The sequence below is a fragment of the Oncorhynchus keta genome, chromosome 27 (assembly GCF_023373465.1).
Source record: "Oncorhynchus keta strain PuntledgeMale-10-30-2019 chromosome 27, Oket_V2, whole genome shotgun sequence".
NCBI classification, from domain to species: Eukaryota; Metazoa; Chordata; class Actinopteri; order Salmoniformes; family Salmonidae; genus Oncorhynchus; species Oncorhynchus keta.
This window is the reverse complement of record NC_068447.1, coordinates 33,382,122-33,402,020: the sequence shown is the minus strand read 5'-3', so window position 1 is coordinate 33,402,020 and position 19,899 is coordinate 33,382,122. Positions and strand designations below refer to the sequence as shown.

Genomic DNA, 19,899 nt, shown 5'->3' with positions numbered 1-19,899 from the left:
GTTTATGTTTTCACACGTTCATATGACACGCTTGTTCTAACTAAAACAACGTGAAGACATAAACCCGGTTCAGCTACAACTTTAGCATGATTTTTACTGCAACGTCATCCTATGCAACAAAAACAGATTATCCTCAGCACGACGGATAGTTTACAGAAGCACTTACTTACCAAAATGACAACAAGTGAGTCGACAGACACAATGTATCGCTTTGGTGTGTCACTTAGTAACCACTCAGTACAGTAGCTATTTCATCTGTCTGCTGTCGAGCTCCGAGGTATTCTATTGTTTGGCTCCTCCCCCCGGACACTGCGGGAAGGAAATCAACCTGCGCACTGACTAACGATGAACACCAGTAACACAGATAGAACAATGAGACAGATATTTCATCGGATGTATGAATGTGAAGCATGGAAAAAAAGTTAACAAAATAATAACAAAAAATCTAAATAAATGTGAAGCAACCGCCTGACATTGGTAGTAAGAGGAAGCTCAGTGGCCAGCAGTGGGAGAAGATGGATTTTGACCGAAATTCTGCAAATTCTCATCGATGGAACATTTGATCTCAATTCAGTTCTGTTCCCAAAACTACAATATGTTATGAACAGAGTGGACTAGGTTTTGTAGACATTACCCTTTGCCAAAGTTGTAAAAAAATCGCGTTGTTTAGAGGGAGTGCAAAGGCGAATTGAGTTATTGCACACACGCACTTTCCAAGAGTAGACGTTCTCTAGCGGAAATATGCAGATTTATGCTAGAACAGGCTAATATAATCTCACTAGCTCGTGCTTGGCTCTGCCCACCTCTTTGCTTGTTCTGCCCACTATGACTCATGTTCCCATTGGAAACGACAGTCTGTGGTCCATCTTAGTTTAGTTATAAACATCTTTGCTGGTAATCTTCTTCGGTGGGGTTTGTCTGCGGTTGGCATCCGCATTACCCCCACCTACTGTACTGGAGTGTGGTCCAGAGAAGGATAAACGAAATCCTACCTGTGAAACCCGTTTCTCTTAATTTAAAAAATTGAAAATATGTGAGAATGTATCTAATGACCTTCTAGTCGATATACTCTTTAAACTAAGTTTCTGTATCCCCTTCTCCCTCATACTAAATCTCAGCCTCTCTTTTCCTCTCCTGCTGCCCACACTGTATCAATGCACACTCCGCTGTTTCTGTTTCCTGGCAATAATCACAGTTTCCTATTGGATGCTTTCCTATAACATGACAGTATTATTCAATCGGCTGTGTCCCACCCTTAATTTGTAAAAAGAGCCTCCTCTCCTTTGTCCCTTCCTGCCGCCCTCCCTGAATTTCCTCTGTACTTGAAACAAATGCCTACTCTTAGTATCTCTATTACAATGCTCCTGCCATCTCTGCACCATCACTGTCCATATCAGGCTTTTCCCCACTGCCTTGCTCATTGAAACTACAACATTAACATCCCCACTACCAAGTGCTTGTTTAGCCAGTACATCAACTGCCTCATTCCCCTCCACCCCCACTTGGTCTGGGACCCAAGTAACTCTTTATCTGTATACTCGTGTCTAATCCTGCAATGTGTTTGTAGTACATCATAAAGCAGATCTTGCCTGCTACGTGAGCTAAAGAACTGCAAACTCATCAACTCTGCACATTAATCAGAGCAAATAACTACTCTGTTTGACTTCCTCCACCCACTGCAAGGCCAACAGTATGGCCATCAGCTCTGTTGTATATACAGCCAGATGACCTGTAATATGTTTCCTGACTACCACCCCACATTCCTGCACTACAAATGCCGACCCAGTATATCCTGTCCTTGGATCTTTTGAACAATCTGTGTAAATGGCCACAAAATCCTGATACACAGTATCCAGACGTCTACTAAACAAATCAGATGGATCAACACGCAATATTTAATTGCCAGCTGCTGTCTCCTAATCTGCAAAGGCAATGGCACCTATTTTTCCAATTGGCCTGAGCCCCTTCTACTCAACGAAGCCCTGCTTATCCATCACGACTGGACTACCGACGTAATCTGCCCAAGGTTTTTTTCTTCCAACAAGCCCCTCCGTCTCGACATCCCCTGAATGCCCATCTGCTAGCCAAGGCCCACTAGCTGTCTAGAGCATATTGGACTGTTAGCTGTATAGGTACATCGGCCAGTTTCTTGGGCCACTATACCTATTTTGCCAATTGGACTTGGACCCCTCTGCTACTCGGAACCCTACTAATCCATCACGACTGGTCTATCGACGTCACCACACGCGGAGGCTAAAACAGACTTTCCTCCATCGCCACGTCCATCTAAGGCCCTTCTGATAGCTTGCTAGCCCCGGTCTCCAGCCCAACCACCCACTGGATCCCTATGATCACTCGGCTACGCATGCCTCTCCCAAATATGCCTTGTCCATTAGTTGTCCTGGTTAGTGATTATTTGTCTTATTTCACTGTAGAGCCTCTAGCCCTGCTCAATATGCCTTAACCTACCATTTAGTTCCACCTCCTACATATGCGGTGACATCACCTGGTTTAAACGTCTCTAGAGACAATATCTCTCTCATCATTACTCAATACCTTGGTCTACCTCCAATGTACTCACATCCTACTCACATCAAACTGTCAAACGCTCCCTAAAACACTTCAGCGAGCAGGCCTTTCTAATCGAACTGGCCCGGGTATCCTGGAAGGATATTGACCTCATCCCGTCAGTGGTTACTTTTTAAAATGTTTATTTATTTTAAAACATTTTTTTAGTAGTTACTTTCTTGTCTCATCACTGCAACTCCCGTATGGACTCGGGAGAGGCGAAGGTCGAGAGTCATGCGTCCTCCGAAACACAACCCAACCAAGCCGCACTGCTTCTTGACACAATGCACATCCATCCCGGAAGCCAGCCGCACCAATGTGTCGGAGGAAACACCTAGCGACCTGGTCAGCGTGCACTGCGCCCGGCCTGCCACAGGAGTTGCTAGTGCGCGATGAGACAAGGATATCCCTGCCGGCAAAACCCTCCCTAACCCGGACAGCGCTGAGCCAATTGTGCGCTGCCCCATGTGCCTCCCGGTCAAGGCTGGCTAAGACAGAGTCTGGGATCGAACCTAGAATCTCTGGTGGCACAGCTAGCACTGCGATGCAGTGCCTTAGACCACTGCGCAACCCAGGAGGGCCCCTTCCTCACAATCTTAAATAAGCACACCACATTCAAAAGATTTAGAACCAGGAACAGATACAGCCCTTGGTTCAGACCTGACTGCCCTTGAATAGCACAAAAACATCCTGTGGCGTTCTGCATTAGCATCGAATAGCCCCCGTGATATGCAACTTTTCAGGGAAGTTAGAAACCAATATACACAGGCAGTTAGGAAAGCACTGAGGTTAGGAAACACTGTCACCACCGATAAATCCACTATAATTGAGAATTTCAATAAGTATTTTTCTACGGCTGGCCATGCTTTCCACCTAGCTACCCCTACAGCCCTGCACCCCCCACAGCAAATCACCCAAGCCTCATTTCCCTTTCACCCAAATCAGATAGCTGATGTTCTGAAAGAGCTGCAAAATCTAGACCCCTACAAATCAGCCAGGCTAGACAATCTGGACCCTCTCTTTCTAAAATGATCTGCCAAAATTGTTGCAACCACTATTACTAGCTTGTTCAACCTCTCTTTCATATCGTCTGAGATTCCCAAAGAATGGAAAGCTGCCGCGGTCATCCCCCTCTTCAAAGGGGGAGACACTAGACCCAAACTGCTACAGACCTATATCTATCCTACCCTGCCTTTCTTAAGGTCTTTGAAAGCCAAGTTAACAAACAGATTACTGACCATTTCGAATCCCACCATACCTTCTCCGCTATGCAATCTGGTTTCAGAGCTGGTCATGGGTGCACCTCAGCCACACTCAAGGTCCTAAACGATATCATAACCGCCATCGATAAGAGACATTACTGTGCAGCAGTATTCATCGACCTGGCCAAGGCTTTCGACTCTGTCAATCACCACATTCTTATCGGCAGACTTAACAGCCTTGGTTTCTCAATGATTGCCTCGCCTGGTTCACCAACTACTTTTCCGATCGAGTGCAGTGTGTCAAATCGGAGGGCATGTTGTTTGGACCTCTGGTCGTCTCTATGGGGGAGCCACAGGGTTCAATTCTCAGGCCGACTCTTTTCTCTGTATACATAAATGATGTCGCTCTTGCTGCTGGTGATTCTCTGATCCACCTCTACGCAGATGACACCATTCCGTATACCTCTGGCCCCTCGTTGGACACTGCGTTAACTAACCTCCAGACGAGCTTCAATGCAATTACAACTCTCCTTCCATGGCCTCCAACTGCTCTTAAATGAAAATAAAACTAAATGCATGCTCTTCAACTGACCACTGCCCACACCTGCCCGCCCGTTCAGTATCACTACTCTGGACGGTTCTGACTTAGAATATGTGGACAACTACACATACCTAGGTGTTTGGCTAGACTATAAACTCTCCTTCCAGACTCATATTAAGCATCTCCAATTCAAAATTAAATCTAGAATCCTATTTCGTAACACAGCATCCTTCACTCATGCTGCCAAACTGACCATTCAACCAATCCTCGACATCGGCTATGTAATTTACAAAATAGCTTCCAACACTCTACTCAACAAATTGGATGCAGTCTATCACAGTGCCATCCGTTTTGTCATCAAAGCCCCATATACTACCCACCACTGCGACCTGTACTCTCTCGTTGGCTGGCCCTCGCTTCATACTCGTCGCCAAACCTACTGGCTCCAGGTCATCTACAAGTCTTCCACTGCAAATCTACCATTCCAGTGTTTTACTTGCTTTATTGTATTTACTTCGCCACCATGGCCTTATTTTTATTTATTTAAATTACATTTTTTTAAAGTGTCCTTACCTCCCTTATTTCACCTCATTTGCTCACATTGTATATAGACTTATTTTTCTACTGTATTTTTGACTGTATGTTTGTTTTACTCCATGTGTAACTTTTTGTTGTTGTATGTGTCGAACTGCTTTGCTTTATCTTGGCCAGGTCGCAATTGTAAATGAGAACTTGTTCTCAACTTGCCTACCTGGTTAAATAAAGGTGAAATAAATCAAAAATATCCCCCATCTCCACCTGTAGTGCAGACACTAGGGAGGTCTGAAATGCCCCAATATTCTGAGTCCTTGCCCCTTTATGACATCTAGCCTTCTAATGAGGTCTGGGCTGCCGAACCATATGCAGTACTGTCATAGTTTATTAAAGATCAGATTAATGCAATATACATGGTCCTCAATGAGGAACGGCCAGCCCCCCACTCCTTCCACATCACCTTTTTATAAGGGCACAAGCGAGACCCAGATGCAGACATGGGAGGCAGATGGTTTGAGTCTTGATATTTATTTAAAAATCCAAAAGGGGTAGGCAATAGAATGGTTGTGGACAGGCAAAAGGTCAAAACCAGTTCAGAGTAGGCAGGTGGGTACGGAGTCCAGAAAACAGGCAAGGGTCAAAAACCGGGAGGACTAGCAAAAGAGAATAGCAGCAGGAGTACGAGAAAACTGCTGGTTGACTTGAAATGCATACAAGATGAACTGGCACAGAGAGACAGGAAACACAAGGATATTTACCCCAGGGAAATAAGCGACACCCAGAGGGTGTGGAGACAATCACAAGACAGGTGAAACAGATCAGGGTGTGACACTTCTTACACTTTCCCACCACTCTCTCAATGTGTTCTGCCCAGGTCAGCCTAGTGTCAAAGTATACCCAAAGGAACCTGAAGGCCCCCACCCTCTCCAAGTTACTCCCATATAACTTCAAGTGTACCTCATCTCCCACCTTCCTCCTGGTAAAGAACATTGTCTGAATCCCCACATTAATGCCAATCGCTCTCTCTCATCAGTTGCTTCCTGTTCCTTCCTGACTACGTATGGCACATTTCTTCCATAAGGCCCCATCATCTGCAAATAACGACCTCCCAATATCAGGCTGCACCTGAGAGTAAACATCATTGATCATGATTGAGAACAACAGAGGACTAATCACGCTCCCCTGCGGTGTATCGTTATCCACCAGGTAGCTGCCTGATACAGATTTTCACCACCCTCACCTGAATAGACTTTCCAAACAGGAAATCCTTTATTTAGTTGTACATTCTTCCTCCAACCCCCATAATATTAAGTTTGATTAACAACCCCTCCTTCCACATCATATCATACACCTTCCACACATAAACACAGCTACAACAGTCTCCTTGTACACCTGAGATGTCCTTCCAAGCAGAACACTGGTTCCATAGTTCCCATCCCCTTCATGAACCCACTCTGATGTGATGATACTAGCACACTGCTCTCCAGGAAGTAAGTTAAGTTCTCAGAAATCATACATTCCATAATCTTACATACAGTTGAAGTCGGAAGTTTACATACACTTAGGTTGGAGTCATTCAAACTTTTTCAACCACTCCACAAATTTCCTGTTAACAAACTATAGTTTTGGCAAATCGGTTAGGACATCTACTTTATGCATCAAACAAGTAATTTTTCCAACAATTGTTAACAGACAGATTATTTCACTGTATCACAATTCCAGTGGGTCAGAAGTTTACCTACACTAAGTTGACTGTGCCTTTAAACAGCTGGGAAATTTCCAGAAAATGATGTCCTGGATTTAGAAGCTTCTGATAGGCTAATTGATATAATTTGAGATGTATCTGTGGATGTATTTCAAGGTCTACCTTCAAACTCAGTGTCTCTTTTCTTGACATCATGGGATAATCAAAAGAAAATCAGCCAAGACCTCAGAAAAAAGTGTAGACCTCCACAAATCTGGTTCATCATTGGGAGCAATTTCCAAACGGTACCACGTTCATCTATACAAACAATAGTACGCAAGTATAAACACCATGGGACCACGAAGGAGACGCGTTCTGTCTCATAGAGATGAACATACTTTGGTGCGAAAAGTGCAAATCAATCCCAGAACAACAGCAAAGGACCTTGTGAAGATTCTGGAGGAAACGGGTACAAAAGTATCTATATCCACAGTAAAACGAGTCCTATATCGACATAACCTGAAAGGCCGCTCAGCAAGGATGAAGACACTGCTCCAAAACCGCCATAAAAAAGCCAGACTACGGTTTGCAACTGTACATGGGGCCATAATGATCATTGTTGTTTGGAGGAAAAAGGGGGAGGTTTGCAAGCAGAAGAACACCATCCCATCCGTGAGGCACGGGGGTGGCAGCATCATGTTGTAGAGGTGATTTGAAGCAGGAAAGACTGGTGCACTTCACAAAATAGATGACATCATGAGGTAGGAAGATTATGTGGATATATTGAAGCAACATCTCAAGACATCAGTTAAAGTTAAAGCTTGGTCGCAAATGGGTCTTCCAAATGGACAATGACCCCAAGCATACTTCCAAAGTTGTGGCAAAATGGCTTAAGGACAACAAAGTCAAGGTATTGGCGTGGCCATCACAAAGCCCTGACCTCAATCCCATAGAAAATTAGTGGGCAGAACTGAAAAAGCATGTGCAAGCAAGGAGGCCTACAAACCTGATTCAGTACACCAGCTCTGTCAGGAGGAATGGGCCAAAATTCACCCAACTTATTGTGGGAAGCTTGTGGAAGGCTACCGAAATGTTTGACCCAAGTTAAACAATTTAAAGGCAATGCTACCAAATACTAATTGAGTGGATGTAAACTTCTGACCCACTGGAAATGTGATGAAAGAAATAAAAGCTGAAATAAATCATTCTCTCTACTATTACTCTGACATTTCACATTCTTAAAATAAAGTGGTGATCCTAACTGACCTAAGACAGCAAATGTTTACTAGGATTACATGTCAGGAATTGTGAAAACTGAGTTTAAATGTATTTGGCTAAGGTGCATGTAAACGTCCGACTTCAACTGTATGTGTAGATCAGTGACACAATCTAAATTTTGATCAGTTTTATATTCAGGCTGTCACACAACAAAATGTGGAAAAAGTCAAGGGGGGTGTATACTTTCTGATGGCCCTGTATTTCACCTCCACGTCATCAAATTTGCTAGGTCATTAAAAGCTCTAATTTGTGACCGTCTCTGTGGTCATATAGCTGTCATAGATGGTCCCTAAATTAGAGCATCTCTGATGCTATAAATGCTTTTGCATTTACCAAAGGCAGTGTTTTTCGTAATTGTGGTCCATCCAATTTAAAAGTGCACATTCACTTCCATAACATTTTTTTTCTAGGCTACCAGCATGTTAGATAAACATGCACAATAATACAGGATACCCTTACAACAATTAACTGCAGTTAAATGCAGTAAAACTGCAGTACAGTGAAATAATGGTTGTTTAATTAATGGTATCCGGTAGCTTGCTGTGTGTGTTGGCTTGTAATGGTAATCTTTTGTGTTAGTTAATTGCACTGTTTATTGTGCTGCAGATTGTTTTTCTGTTGCAATGATGTTTTGGTTTTCTTTTATGACTAACTCATTTTGTTTTCACAATTGAGCAAATAACACATATGTCAAATCTCCTACTACAATCCACCAGGATTTACAAAACCCTATTTTTCATCGGTTTTATTCCCATCAATAATTTGTACAAAATTATATTTTCCCTTAAAGTGGCAATCAGCAGTTGCTACATCCATTTTGGACTTATAAATGAATATGTACCCATTGATTCTTGAAAAATATAATTTATAAACGCCTCATGAAATTAGTTAAACTGTCTTTCCACATAAGAACCCGAAATATAAGCTTGTTTTACTCTAATGTTCATAAACATAAAATGTAAACAAACACTATATAGCCTCAAAACATGGGTAAAACTGTAAATATTTAATTCATAGCTCTGTCTATGAATTTGAAAGAGGTTACATTTCTCCAGCCCCATTCCTCAGCTTTTTACCGAATTAGGGGTTGGTGCGACCGCTTTGTTATTGTTTCTACTGCTGATTGCCACTTTAAATCAATTAACATAATGCATGCAGTAATTGTATTTTAATTTCAGTAGCTAAATAAGGAGTTAGGCATATCAGTTACAGCTAAAACTTTGATTTGAATCTGTGCTTCATGCGTAGCAATATGTCTCTGCCAGCAGGCAGCCTGCTTGCTGAAGCACATCGATCAACATTCCATATGGCAGTTGGGTCAGAGTGCCCAGAAGGCTACACAACAATACAGCTGGAAAACAACTACCGTTGTAGTGGTAGTCCCTGTTCCTTTGCATTCTTGTTCTACTTTTGTAAGTAAAACAGTGTTTGTTGGGGAGAAGAACTTCAAGAAAAGATTTGCTTGCCTGTTGTAGCCGTTAGTTGTAGCTATATTGCTAACATTTTGATATCTATTTAGTTAATGACAATAAGTGTGTATGTGTGAGAGAGATATGATCACAATAACTTTAGAAAACATTGTCATGTCAACGTTGTCATGCTAGCTGTGTGTGTATATGTGTTCTGTGTGAGAGAGAGCGGGGGAGAGATGAGGATCACAATAATGGGGAGAGAGAGAGTTATATGGTCTCTATTTAGAAATTAGGTTTAACGCCCTGTTTTATGTCACACATTAATTCATTCTTGTATCTAAAATTGGTGTTGTGCGCTAACGTCATGTTGGAAAATGTTCTACTTACTTACTTACTTGTTGTAGAAAGATGATGCCACCTTCAAGTGCTATCTGAGTTATCGGAAGCCCCTAGTTCCCGTTTGCCTTTTCAACAAATAGTTTTTAAATAATTACACCCTTAACAATGTGGATAATGTAGCTATTCCGACCATATTCTTCAGGTTTAATGGTTGAAGAATTGCTCCTACTTCAAAAGCACTTGAACACAATCATGTGGGACTTACCACTTCCCACTTTCCTATTTCCCACGAGTATGTGAATCCGTATCAGAATCAACCAATAGGAAGCTCTACCAAATAACTTACGTTCATTTTGGGAGAATCACAATTAGCACACTGCTCGCGTCCTCTCTCCTTGTCTCCTTCTCAACACCTATCGGAGAAGGTCAGCAGGGAGATAACTCTGGCTTTCGCATCCAATTGGTTTTGAGAAGGTAACCAGGAGAAAGGACTCCTGGAGAATGCAATTGATATTCTCACTTTATCTTGGAGGTCCTGAATTTCCGACATGACTTGAACGCAGCATTGGTTTGTTTGTCTGAGGTCAATAGGCCTAACATCTAGATGCCAGTAGGGGGTGCTCTATGATACATTTTGCTTCTCTGCATTTACACACTGAAAATACATATCCACATATTTGAATAGTAATCACAATTCTTTATTCTTTCAAAAGAAACAAACCTCAGTGTCTAACTAGTATACCATATGAACAACCCCTTATCAATAGAATAGAATGTGCTTGATTTGTAAATAATGACCAGTAGTATCTAAATGGTCCTCTTTGTCTAATTTATTTATGTATGTTTCACTATTTGCATCTCTCAAAGAGGAGTTGGTTAATGGGGAATAGTGTAATCACCAGTGACAAGTCTAAGGAGGTATAGCTACAGTCAGGTAAATGAGATTATAAAGTGTATCTGTCCATAGAAAAGTTAATCTATGTAGAATAGATGGTATAGTAGGGGATTTTGTTAGTGTCCCATCATTACCCTGAAAGAGATTCAAGGGAAAATGTTATTGACTTTAAGGATACAATCAAGATCATCAGTTCTAACAATCCAAGCCAGATGACTGAAGAGTTTTGCATCGTCCATTCTCAACAGGATATATGCCATCAGGGGTTGGCCCTTCCTGTGTCCATTATAGCCCTTTATATCTCAAGTAGTATACAAACTGCCTGACGATCCCGAATCAGGCCATGTTCTCTTGAAGTAGTGTGGGACTAAAGGGTTCGATCCTTCCAGGCTCCTGATTCTGAAGGAATCTAATCTAGAAACAAGATCTAAATTCTGGAGCCTATGCTGTGCCAGTGCATTGCAAAGATCTGTCTTTAATACATTTCACTGTAATGATTAAAGATAGATGATAAAATGAAATCTTAGTCTGATTTCCATTCCACTTATATCTTCAATATAGTGAAATGTGTTAAAAGGATCTTTGCAATTGACTAAGACCAATTCACCAACCCTGAATGACACGAGACATAATATAGCCATCTCCATCCCCTGACAGAAAACAGCTTGTGATTGGTACTATGATCTCAATAGGATCTTTACATGACTCTGAGCTATGAGGATGGCCATTCAAAGTGGTAGGGTTCATGCGTTTAGGGTATAACATATAGCTAACTATTGTTGATGACAGCGATCATCTGTAATATTAGCATCTGAGCTAATATTACATATAGAAATTAGTATAATAGAACAGTATAATGATGGTGACAAGGAAATGTACTGTAACAAAGGGATGTTTAATGATTTCTTTGGACAATGAAATGTACATGTCTGTAGTTGATGTATTACAAATAAACAAAATAATTAACATCCTGGTACTGCATCAGCTGCTTTCCCAGTTCTTCTAATTCTCTCTATTTTTTTGACATTATGAGATAAAAATACAAAACTGACTGTGGATCAGATCAGCACATTGGGAGCAGCCATGTGACAAAGGTGTTGACCATTTAGGGGGGGAGAGCCAGCTCTTCAAGGGGACAAGTAGTACTGAGATCCTGAAATTGCAGATGATCCATTTCTAAATTCCAAATCAATCCCTCACATAGGTGTATGCATAACATCACATTACCTTTGATCAGAGGTTATTTGCTTCGGTTAGACTGGGTGGAATTTCTTGCACCATAGTGCTTTATTTAACTAGGCAAGTCAGCTAAGAACAAATTCTTATTTACAATGACGGCCTACAACCTGTCCTATAGTTTCAGATCGACAGAAGTGCCTTGGCTAGGGGCTTGATTTGGAATTCAGAGAATGAGTGGAACGTTAAGATTCATTTGCGAAAATTAACTTTCATGTTACGAGCAATGCAAAGCTGAAAGCTCATTTACATGCATGTTATAGTCCTGTGATAGTGGGAATAAGCCTGTTTCAGTGATGGTGAAATGTTTCTCTTGAAAAGGCATTTAATTCCACACCATCTCAGTACAATGGTCAATCCTGTGCAGCACCATCAACTCTCCAAACCCAGAAAAATACCAATAACCATTGTAGCACACAGGTCAAACAAATTCAAAACAGGTCACATGAAATGTCTCATACAAAATAAAATGCTTAAAAATAACGTACCCTCGTCCCTGAATCTCCTCAATGTGCATTTTTCTGTATAAAGAAATGAAAGGTCAAGCTGCCAGACACCAATATGACTAGTCTGAAACACGTCAACAAAACAGGAATAGTACTTGACCAGACACCAATACTTTGATTCGGACCTTTTGAATGCACAGATGGGTGATACTTACGCAAATACATTTCTTTATAATGTATGGTATGTATTCATTCTTTTGGATCATTATTCATTTCAGACAGTTTGAGTTAAGGCTTTGACCAATCAAGTGGTGGTTATTAATGGGGTATGATGACCAAAGTGCTGTTGGTTTGAATGTTGGTGTGTTAAGTGACTGAGTGCTCACCCTGAGAAAACTCAGCCCAGTCAGAAAACAACCCCTAGTCTAAGAATTAGACTGGAGGAAGCAGTATCGTGGATTGCACGACTAGGTACACTCATTACATATCGTTTGGCTTTACCTATCGCTTCAGATGTGGAAAAAAACAGAGCGTTTAGAGGCTAGGGGTTGTTTTTTTTGACTGGACATCAGAATCATTTTTACGTTGCCATCTCAAATGTCCAATTTTACTTATACTAGTTGTCTCCCGAAACCACTTGCAGAGCTCTGGCCTATGCAGGTGAAAATAAATCAGTCTTTGTAATCAGGGAAGACAGGGAGCTTATAGTCAATTCCCCTTTCTGATTCAAATTGAAGCAATGCTGCTTGGGAGTCCCTGTAAAGGAGGTTGAGTGTGAAACTGGGAATGTAATAAATAGAGATACACATGGTCCCCTGCACCAAATAAGTAGCCAGAATAAACAGGGAAACAGAAGGGCGCTGACTTGATCTGGGGTAAACAGTTGGAGTGGAAGGTGCAGTCAACAAGTTATTTTCAATGCATTTTACATTCCTACTGTAGCACACATCAACTGGCCATAGTAATCTCTCTTCTTCCCTAAAAGGGCATATAAGACAAAACATGAGTCTGCAGGCGTGACAGACAGCACAGTGTGTGTTTATGAGCGAGAGTTAATGATTGCATCATGTGCAAATATCATCATGACAGTACATGTACCTGGTCTATAAAAAAAATAACATAGTACTGAACACTGGACCTTGTCTAACAAACAATCTGGTAAAGAACATTAAAAAAAAGACCCATCCTACTAATAGCCAGAGTGTGAGATAGATCTAATGCTACGGTCTTCCTCTGGTCTTCTGACTGTGTCCTACCTCTGTACACGACAACCCCATCATCTCATATAGATTTGATTCCATACACAGTAAAGCTTGCCGTCCACAACCAATGCAGTGGCAGCCTAATACAAAGTGAGAAGAGGAAGACTGTGTGTGTGGACCGTGAGTGAGTACACCTGTGTGTATCCTGAGTGTGGTGGTCCGTAGCTCGTAAACGAGAGAGCCCAGCCCAGCTCGCAGACTCAGAAGCAGTGAGGGGGTGAGAAGAGAGTAAACTTCTGGGATACCAAGATTCTTAAGCTCACAAGGAATAAGAATGTCCTTTTATCCAAGATTCTTCTTGATATAGTTTAGGGGAAAACAATATTTAATATAATATTAATAACAATAGTACTAAATGTCTGTTCAGGTCTCTGTCTCCATGGCAGCCAGGAAGGAAAAAGTTTTGCATTGTTCTGCATTTTTTGCGGTCCTGTGCTCTCGTCCTATCGGACGCTGCGCTGCAATTAGGGGACCAACCTCTGCGCCTCTGGGTGTTTCTCTACTGTGTTTGAGGCTGTTTCTTCATGGGGAGCAAGGTGTGTGTGTGTTCACTAGTGTGTGTGTGTTTGTGGCTGTTCCTTAAATGTGGGGGGAGCAGGGTGCCAATGGTGGTCCGTTCTCAGAGGCGTGTCTGGGCCTCGGGGACGTAGATCTCAATGCTGTCTGAGCTTTCCGTGGCAGAGTTCTGTCGTACGGACGCCGCACGTTTGGCCGCCATCAGGCGTTTCCTGGCCTCCTGCCGCTGCTTGTCCACCGCCGAATCTATGCTCCGGTCCTTCCCAGGGCTCAGCTTGGGCTTGGATGTCTTCTTTGGCACAACGGGGGGTGCAGGCTTCTTCTCTTCCTGACGACGAGAGAGAGATTAGGATGAAGAGATGTTGCAAAGCAAACCCATTAAGAATATCTGTTAGGATGTAAACAGGATCTATTGAGGTGATATGTTGTGTGATTCCAATACCTTCTCCGGCAGCTGCCAGTTGTTGGCCTTGAGTTGCCAGAGCTCATCAAACTTGACACTAATGTCCTCTACAGAGAGCTGCAGGAGGTCCCAGAACCCTGCCAGGTCCTGAGCTGTGGGCTGAGGGTTGGCATTCACATTCTAACCGACAGGAAGAAGAACAGCACAGGTTTAAAATGTGAAGGGCTGATTGGCTTGTCTAGACACAGTGACATTACATAACAGGAGAAATGTACAGCTGGTGTAGTGTGGCTAGATGGTACCTGTACTTTCCATAATTATTGTATGTGCTTATCATTTGCAAAAATATATATTTTGAGTACAAGGAAAATGGTATGGTGTTTAGTAGTGTCTTGCAAGCACATGTCATAAGGTGAATGCACCAATTTGTAAGTCGCTCTGGATAAGAGCGTCTGCTAAATGACTTAAATGTAATGTAATGTGGGCTCGGCACCAGTAGGTGTATGACACTTAAATAAATCATATAAAATGAATTATAACATTATTCACTTTCTGGAAGATTTAGCACCAATGAGTAATTTGTCACAGAGATGGGTGTGTTGCCTCATTGCCAGGGGGAGCTATTAAACTCAACCTCTGCATGCCGAGACTCAAAACAGCGTATTGAAATATACCAGATTAACAGGGATTTTGAAAGGGTTAGTGCCACTCACAAGGTTCTCGTCACATAGTCCTCTGAACTGCTGGAACTTCTGGGCTATGAGGAGTTGGGCACTGCCCACTGCACTGCGGACCGTGCCCATCACTACACAGATAACAGCCAGTCAGCAATCACAACCTCAACAACATGCAGGTAGTTAAACATTATTCAAATGGGCACAGACACCAATATTTAGTGAATGCATCTAGTTTATGAGGATAAGGAAAATGGTATGGTTATGTGACCTTCATTTGACATGAATACTGGTCCTCAGCTACCCTTTTCAATTCAGTGTGGAATTTACATTGCTGGGGACATTATCCTTTTTTAAAGGACCTTATACACTGTTAAACTTCAGTCTTAACATTTGCATAATAAAGTAAGTCTATACAGACGTGGCCAAAAGTTTTGAGAATGACACAAATATTAATTTTCACACGGTCTGCTGCCTCAGTTTGTTTGATGGCAATTTGCATATACTCCAGAATGTTATGAAGAGTGATTAGATGAATTGCAATTAAATTGCAAAGTCCCTGTTTGCCATGCAAATGAACTGAATCCCCCAAAAACATTTCCACTGCATTTCAGCCCTGCCACAAAAGGACCAGCTGACATCATGTCAGTGATTCTCTCGTTAACACAGGTGTGAGTGTTGACGAGGACAAGGCTGGAGATAAGCTGATTGAGTTCAAATAAACTGGAAGCTTGAAAAGGAGGGTGGTGCTTGGAATCTTGTTCTTCCTCTGTCAATCATGGTCACCTGCAAGGAAACACGTGCCGTCATCATTGCTTTGCACAAAAAGGCACAGATATTGCTGCCAGTAGGATAGCACCGAAATCAACCATTTATCGGATCATCAAGAACTTCAAGGAGAGTGGTTCAATTGTTGTGGAGAATGCTTTAGGATGCCCAATAAAGTCCAGCAAGCACCAGGACCGTCTCCTAAAATTGATTCAGCTGCGGGGTCGGGGCACCACCAGTACAGAGCTTGCTCAGGAATGGCAGCAGGCAGGTGTGAGTGCAGCTGCACGCACAGTGAGAAGACTTTTGGAGGATAGCCTGGTGTCAAGAAGGGCAGCAAAGAAGCCACTTTTCTCCAGGAAAAACATCAGGGACAGAATGATATTCTGCAAAAGGTACAGGGATTGGACTGCTGAGGACTGGGGTAAAGTAATTTTCTCTGATGAATCCCCTTTCCGATTGTTTGGGGCATCCGGAAAAAAGCTTGTCCGGAGAAGACAAGGTGAGCGCTACCATCAGTCCTGTGTCAAGCCAACAATAAAGCGTCCTGAGGCAATTCATGTGTGGGGTTGCTTCTCAGCCAAGGGAGTGGGCTCACTCACAATGTTGCCTAAGAACACAGCCATGAATAAAGAATGATACCAACACATCCTCCGAGAGCAACTTCTCCCAACCATCCAGGAACAGTTTGGTGACAAACAATGCCTTTTCCAGCATGATGGAGCACCTTGCCATGAGGCAAAAGTGATAACTAAGTGGCTCGGGAAACAAAACATAAATATTTTTGGTACATGGTCAGGAAACTCCCCAGACATTGAGAATTTGTGGTCAATCCTCAAGAGGCGTGTGGACAAAAAAAACCCACAAATTCTGACAAACTCCAAGCATTGATTATGCAAGAATGGGCTGCCATAAGTCAGGATGTGGCCCAGGAGTTAATTGACAGCATGCCAGGGCGGATTGCAGAGATCTTGAAAAAGAAGCGTCAACACTGCAAATATTGACTCTGCATCAACTTCATGTAAATGTCAATAAAAGCCTTTGACACTTATGAAATGCTTGTAATTATACTTCAGTATTCCATAGTAACATCTGACAAAAATATAGACACTGAGGCAGCAGACTTTGTGAAAATTAATATGCGTCATTCTCAAAACTTTTGGCCACGACTATACAGTACAGGTCCAGTGAGAAAATAGCTGATGAACAATCTGACGTGGGAGTCAATCGTGTTCATTACACAATCATTAAATACCCGCAATACAGGTGGAGGAATATTATCTGCCTGCCTGAGACAGATCATAGGAAGATCAAAGAGATTCAATTAATGTCTACAGTAGCTCTAGAAGACTGAAGGGAAGCTCCGATCCACTAGATAATGAGCAGCGTTAGCTGCTAACCATTAGCATGCCCTGCACTGGCATCTCCAATCGCTAACAGCAGACAGGAGCTGATAAGGACAGTCTGTTGTCTTAGGGTTTCAGAGACGAGGAGGACATATTTTCAATGCCAAATCCATGTTAGAGAACTGATAGATTCTCTAATTTTGTTTAGTCAAATACTACTATTGAACTGATTTGGTCTACTGTATACAGTGTGTTTGATTGACTGTCTCTTACTCTCTGAAAGCCCCTGTATTCCTATCAGAGTGAGTATAGTATGTGTCTTATACATTTAGCGAGTTAAGAGTATGGTGTAGTGTGTCTCGTACCCTCCTCTGAGATGTCCTTGTCTTTGGTCTCCTGCTCCATCTGTTGACACCAGCCTTCCATGCGTGCCGTCTCAGCCTGTAGAAGTTTGAGAAACCAGTTGCCGTCCCGGAGGCAGGTGCTGGGTGCAGCTGCATCTCCCTGGGCACTGCCGTTTCCACCCACCAAGCTGGGGTCCGGAGGAGGCAGGAAGGAGGGATCCAAGGTCGGGTCCAGGCTCTCTGGGAGGGAGGCGGATGCTCTAGCCGGGACAGAGGGATGTTTAGGGGGCTGCCGCACCACCGCGCACTCCTTACCGTTGGAAGCAGTGGGGTCGGGGTCTAGTGGCTGGCTGTTGCAGTGGACTGTACTGTTGTTTTCTGAGGTAGGGACATCTTGTTTAGTGTCTTGAGGCTCTGTCTCTGTCTCCTGTCTGGAGGCCATGCTGCTGGCCCGGCTGAGTCTGGACGGACACACACGGATTAGTATTGGTGCAGGTCGGAGATCATTTACTGTGGATGTAGAAAAGGTCCACCTTGGGGACTGACGACCAACACATCACTGCAGCACCTCTGACCGCACGGTGTTCCAGAGAATACAGGAGCACTGAGGGCTTGATTCTACTAGATCCGCACTAGCAGACATTGGCATAGTGGTTGTTTTGCCGGTGTCTGAGGTGGAACTATATAACCTACACTTTCTGCTTCTGAACTTCTTACTGGGCGTGGCGTCGTGACAATGATCACAAGAGCAGCTGCTCGTCAATTTGACAGCTCCAATGCAGTTACACCTCCGACAACACCAAAACATCAGCCATGCGGGTGCCGGCTATCGCCTGTTAATGCTTGATGTCATTGAATCTAGGTCTCAGTCATACACGCACACAAATTAGAGGTTGACCGATTAATCAGAATGGCTGAGTAATTAGGGCCGATTTCAAGTTTTCATAACAATCGGAAATCGGTATTTTGGGCGCCGATTTGCCGTTTTATTTTTACACCTTTATTTAACTAGGCAAGTCCGTTAACACATTCTTATTTTCAATGAAGGCTTAGGAACAGTGGGTTAACTGCCTTGTTCAGGGGCAGAACAACATATTTTCACCTTGTCAGTTCTGGGGGATCCAATCTTGCAACCTTAACTAGTCCAACGCAATAACGACCTGCCTCTCTCTCATTGCACTCCACAAGGAGTTACGCGAATACAGTAAGCCAAGGTAAGTTGCTAGCTAGCATTAAACTTATCTTATAAAAAAAACAATCATAATCACATGGTTGATGATATTACTAGATATTATCTAGCGTGTTCTGCGTTGCATATAATCTGACTGAACATACAAGTATCTGACTGAACGGTGGTAGGCAGAAGCAGGCGCATAAACATTAATTCAAACAGCACTTTTGTGCGTTTTGCCAGCAGCTCTTCGTTGTGCGTCAAGCATTGCACTGTTTAGGACTTCAAGCCTATCAACTCCCGAGATGAGGCTTGTGTAACCAAAGTGAAATGGCTAGCTAGTTAGTGCGCGCTAATTGTCGATGTGTTCCTGGTTCGAGCCCAGGGAGGAGCGAGGAGAGGGACGGAAGCTATACTGTTACACTGGCAATACTAAAGTGCCTATAAGAACATCCAATAGTCAAAGGTTAATGAAATACAAATGGTATAGAGGGAAATAGTCCTATAATTCCTATAATAACCACAACCTAAAACTTCTTACCTGGGAATATTGAAGACTCATGTTAAAAGGAACCACCAGCTTTCATATGTTCTCATGTTCTGAGCAAGGAACTTAAACGTTAGCTTTCTTACATGGCACATATTTTACATGGAACATATTGCACTTACTTTCTTCTCCAACACTTTGTTTTTGCATTATTTAAACCAAATTAAATGTTTCATTATTTACTTGAGGCTAAATTGATTTTATTGATGTATTATATTAAGTTAAAATAAGTGTTCGTTCAGTATTGTTGTAATTGTCATTATTACAAATAAATAAAAATCGGCCGATTAATCGGCATTGGCTTTTATGGCCCCCCAATAATCGGTATCGGCGTTGAAAAATCCTATTCGGTCAACCTCTACTCCGTATCCCAAATAAATAGACCAAGGACAGTTATGAAGCCAATACCTAGGTCAGACTTCCTCTTCCAATGACAGGCATACACAGTAAGCCATCATTAGGAAGGGGAGTTTGACTGACAGGTATAGGACATGAGGGGCAGCAGGTAGCCTAGTGGTTAGAGCGTTTGGCCAGTCGGGCCGAAAGGTTGCTGGATCGAATCCCCGAGCTGACAAGGTAAAAATCTGTTGTTCTGCCCCTGAACAAGGCAGTTGGCCTACCGGGGAACAGTGGGCTGTCATTGTAAATATGAATTTGTTCTTAACTGACTTTCCTAGTTAAATAAACTAAATAAAAATGAGAGGAGCTGAAAGCACATTGCCCGTCTCTTTGC

General features: G+C 42.6%; 2 protein-coding genes across 12 annotated transcripts in view; both read right to left on the bottom strand.

Moving 5' to 3' along the window:
- LOC118359823 (6-phosphofructo-2-kinase/fructose-2,6-bisphosphatase 2-like) overlaps positions 1-9,864 on the bottom strand; it is a 28,914-nt gene extending 19,050 nt beyond the window's left edge. For 4 of the 11 annotated variants that reach the window (XR_008083060.1, XM_052482183.1, XM_052482187.1 and 1 more), the window contains exon 1: positions 171-356. The gene's annotated coding sequence lies outside the window, so the exon portion shown is untranslated. Of the gene's footprint in view, positions 1-170; positions 358-9,606; positions 9,785-9,823 lie in introns of those variants that run through there. The other 7 variants (XM_052482190.1, XM_052482186.1, XM_052482189.1 and 4 more) reach the window with 7 other exon arrangements.
- A 1,463-nt stretch (positions 9,865-11,327) lies between these two features.
- LOC118360308 (disks large-associated protein 4-like) overlaps positions 11,328-19,899 on the bottom strand; it is a 155,122-nt gene continuing 146,550 nt past the window's right edge. Inside the window, exons 8-11 of the mRNA XM_052482586.1 lie at positions 17,470-17,909; positions 15,030-15,121; positions 14,356-14,496; positions 11,328-14,241 (exon numbers count right to left, since the gene is read on the bottom strand). Coding sequence (XP_052338546.1) covers positions 14,017-14,241; positions 14,356-14,496; positions 15,030-15,121; positions 17,470-17,909 — 898 coding nt within the window. The 3' untranslated portion in view covers positions 11,328-14,016. The remainder of the gene's footprint in view (positions 14,242-14,355; positions 14,497-15,029; positions 15,122-17,469; positions 17,910-19,899) is intronic.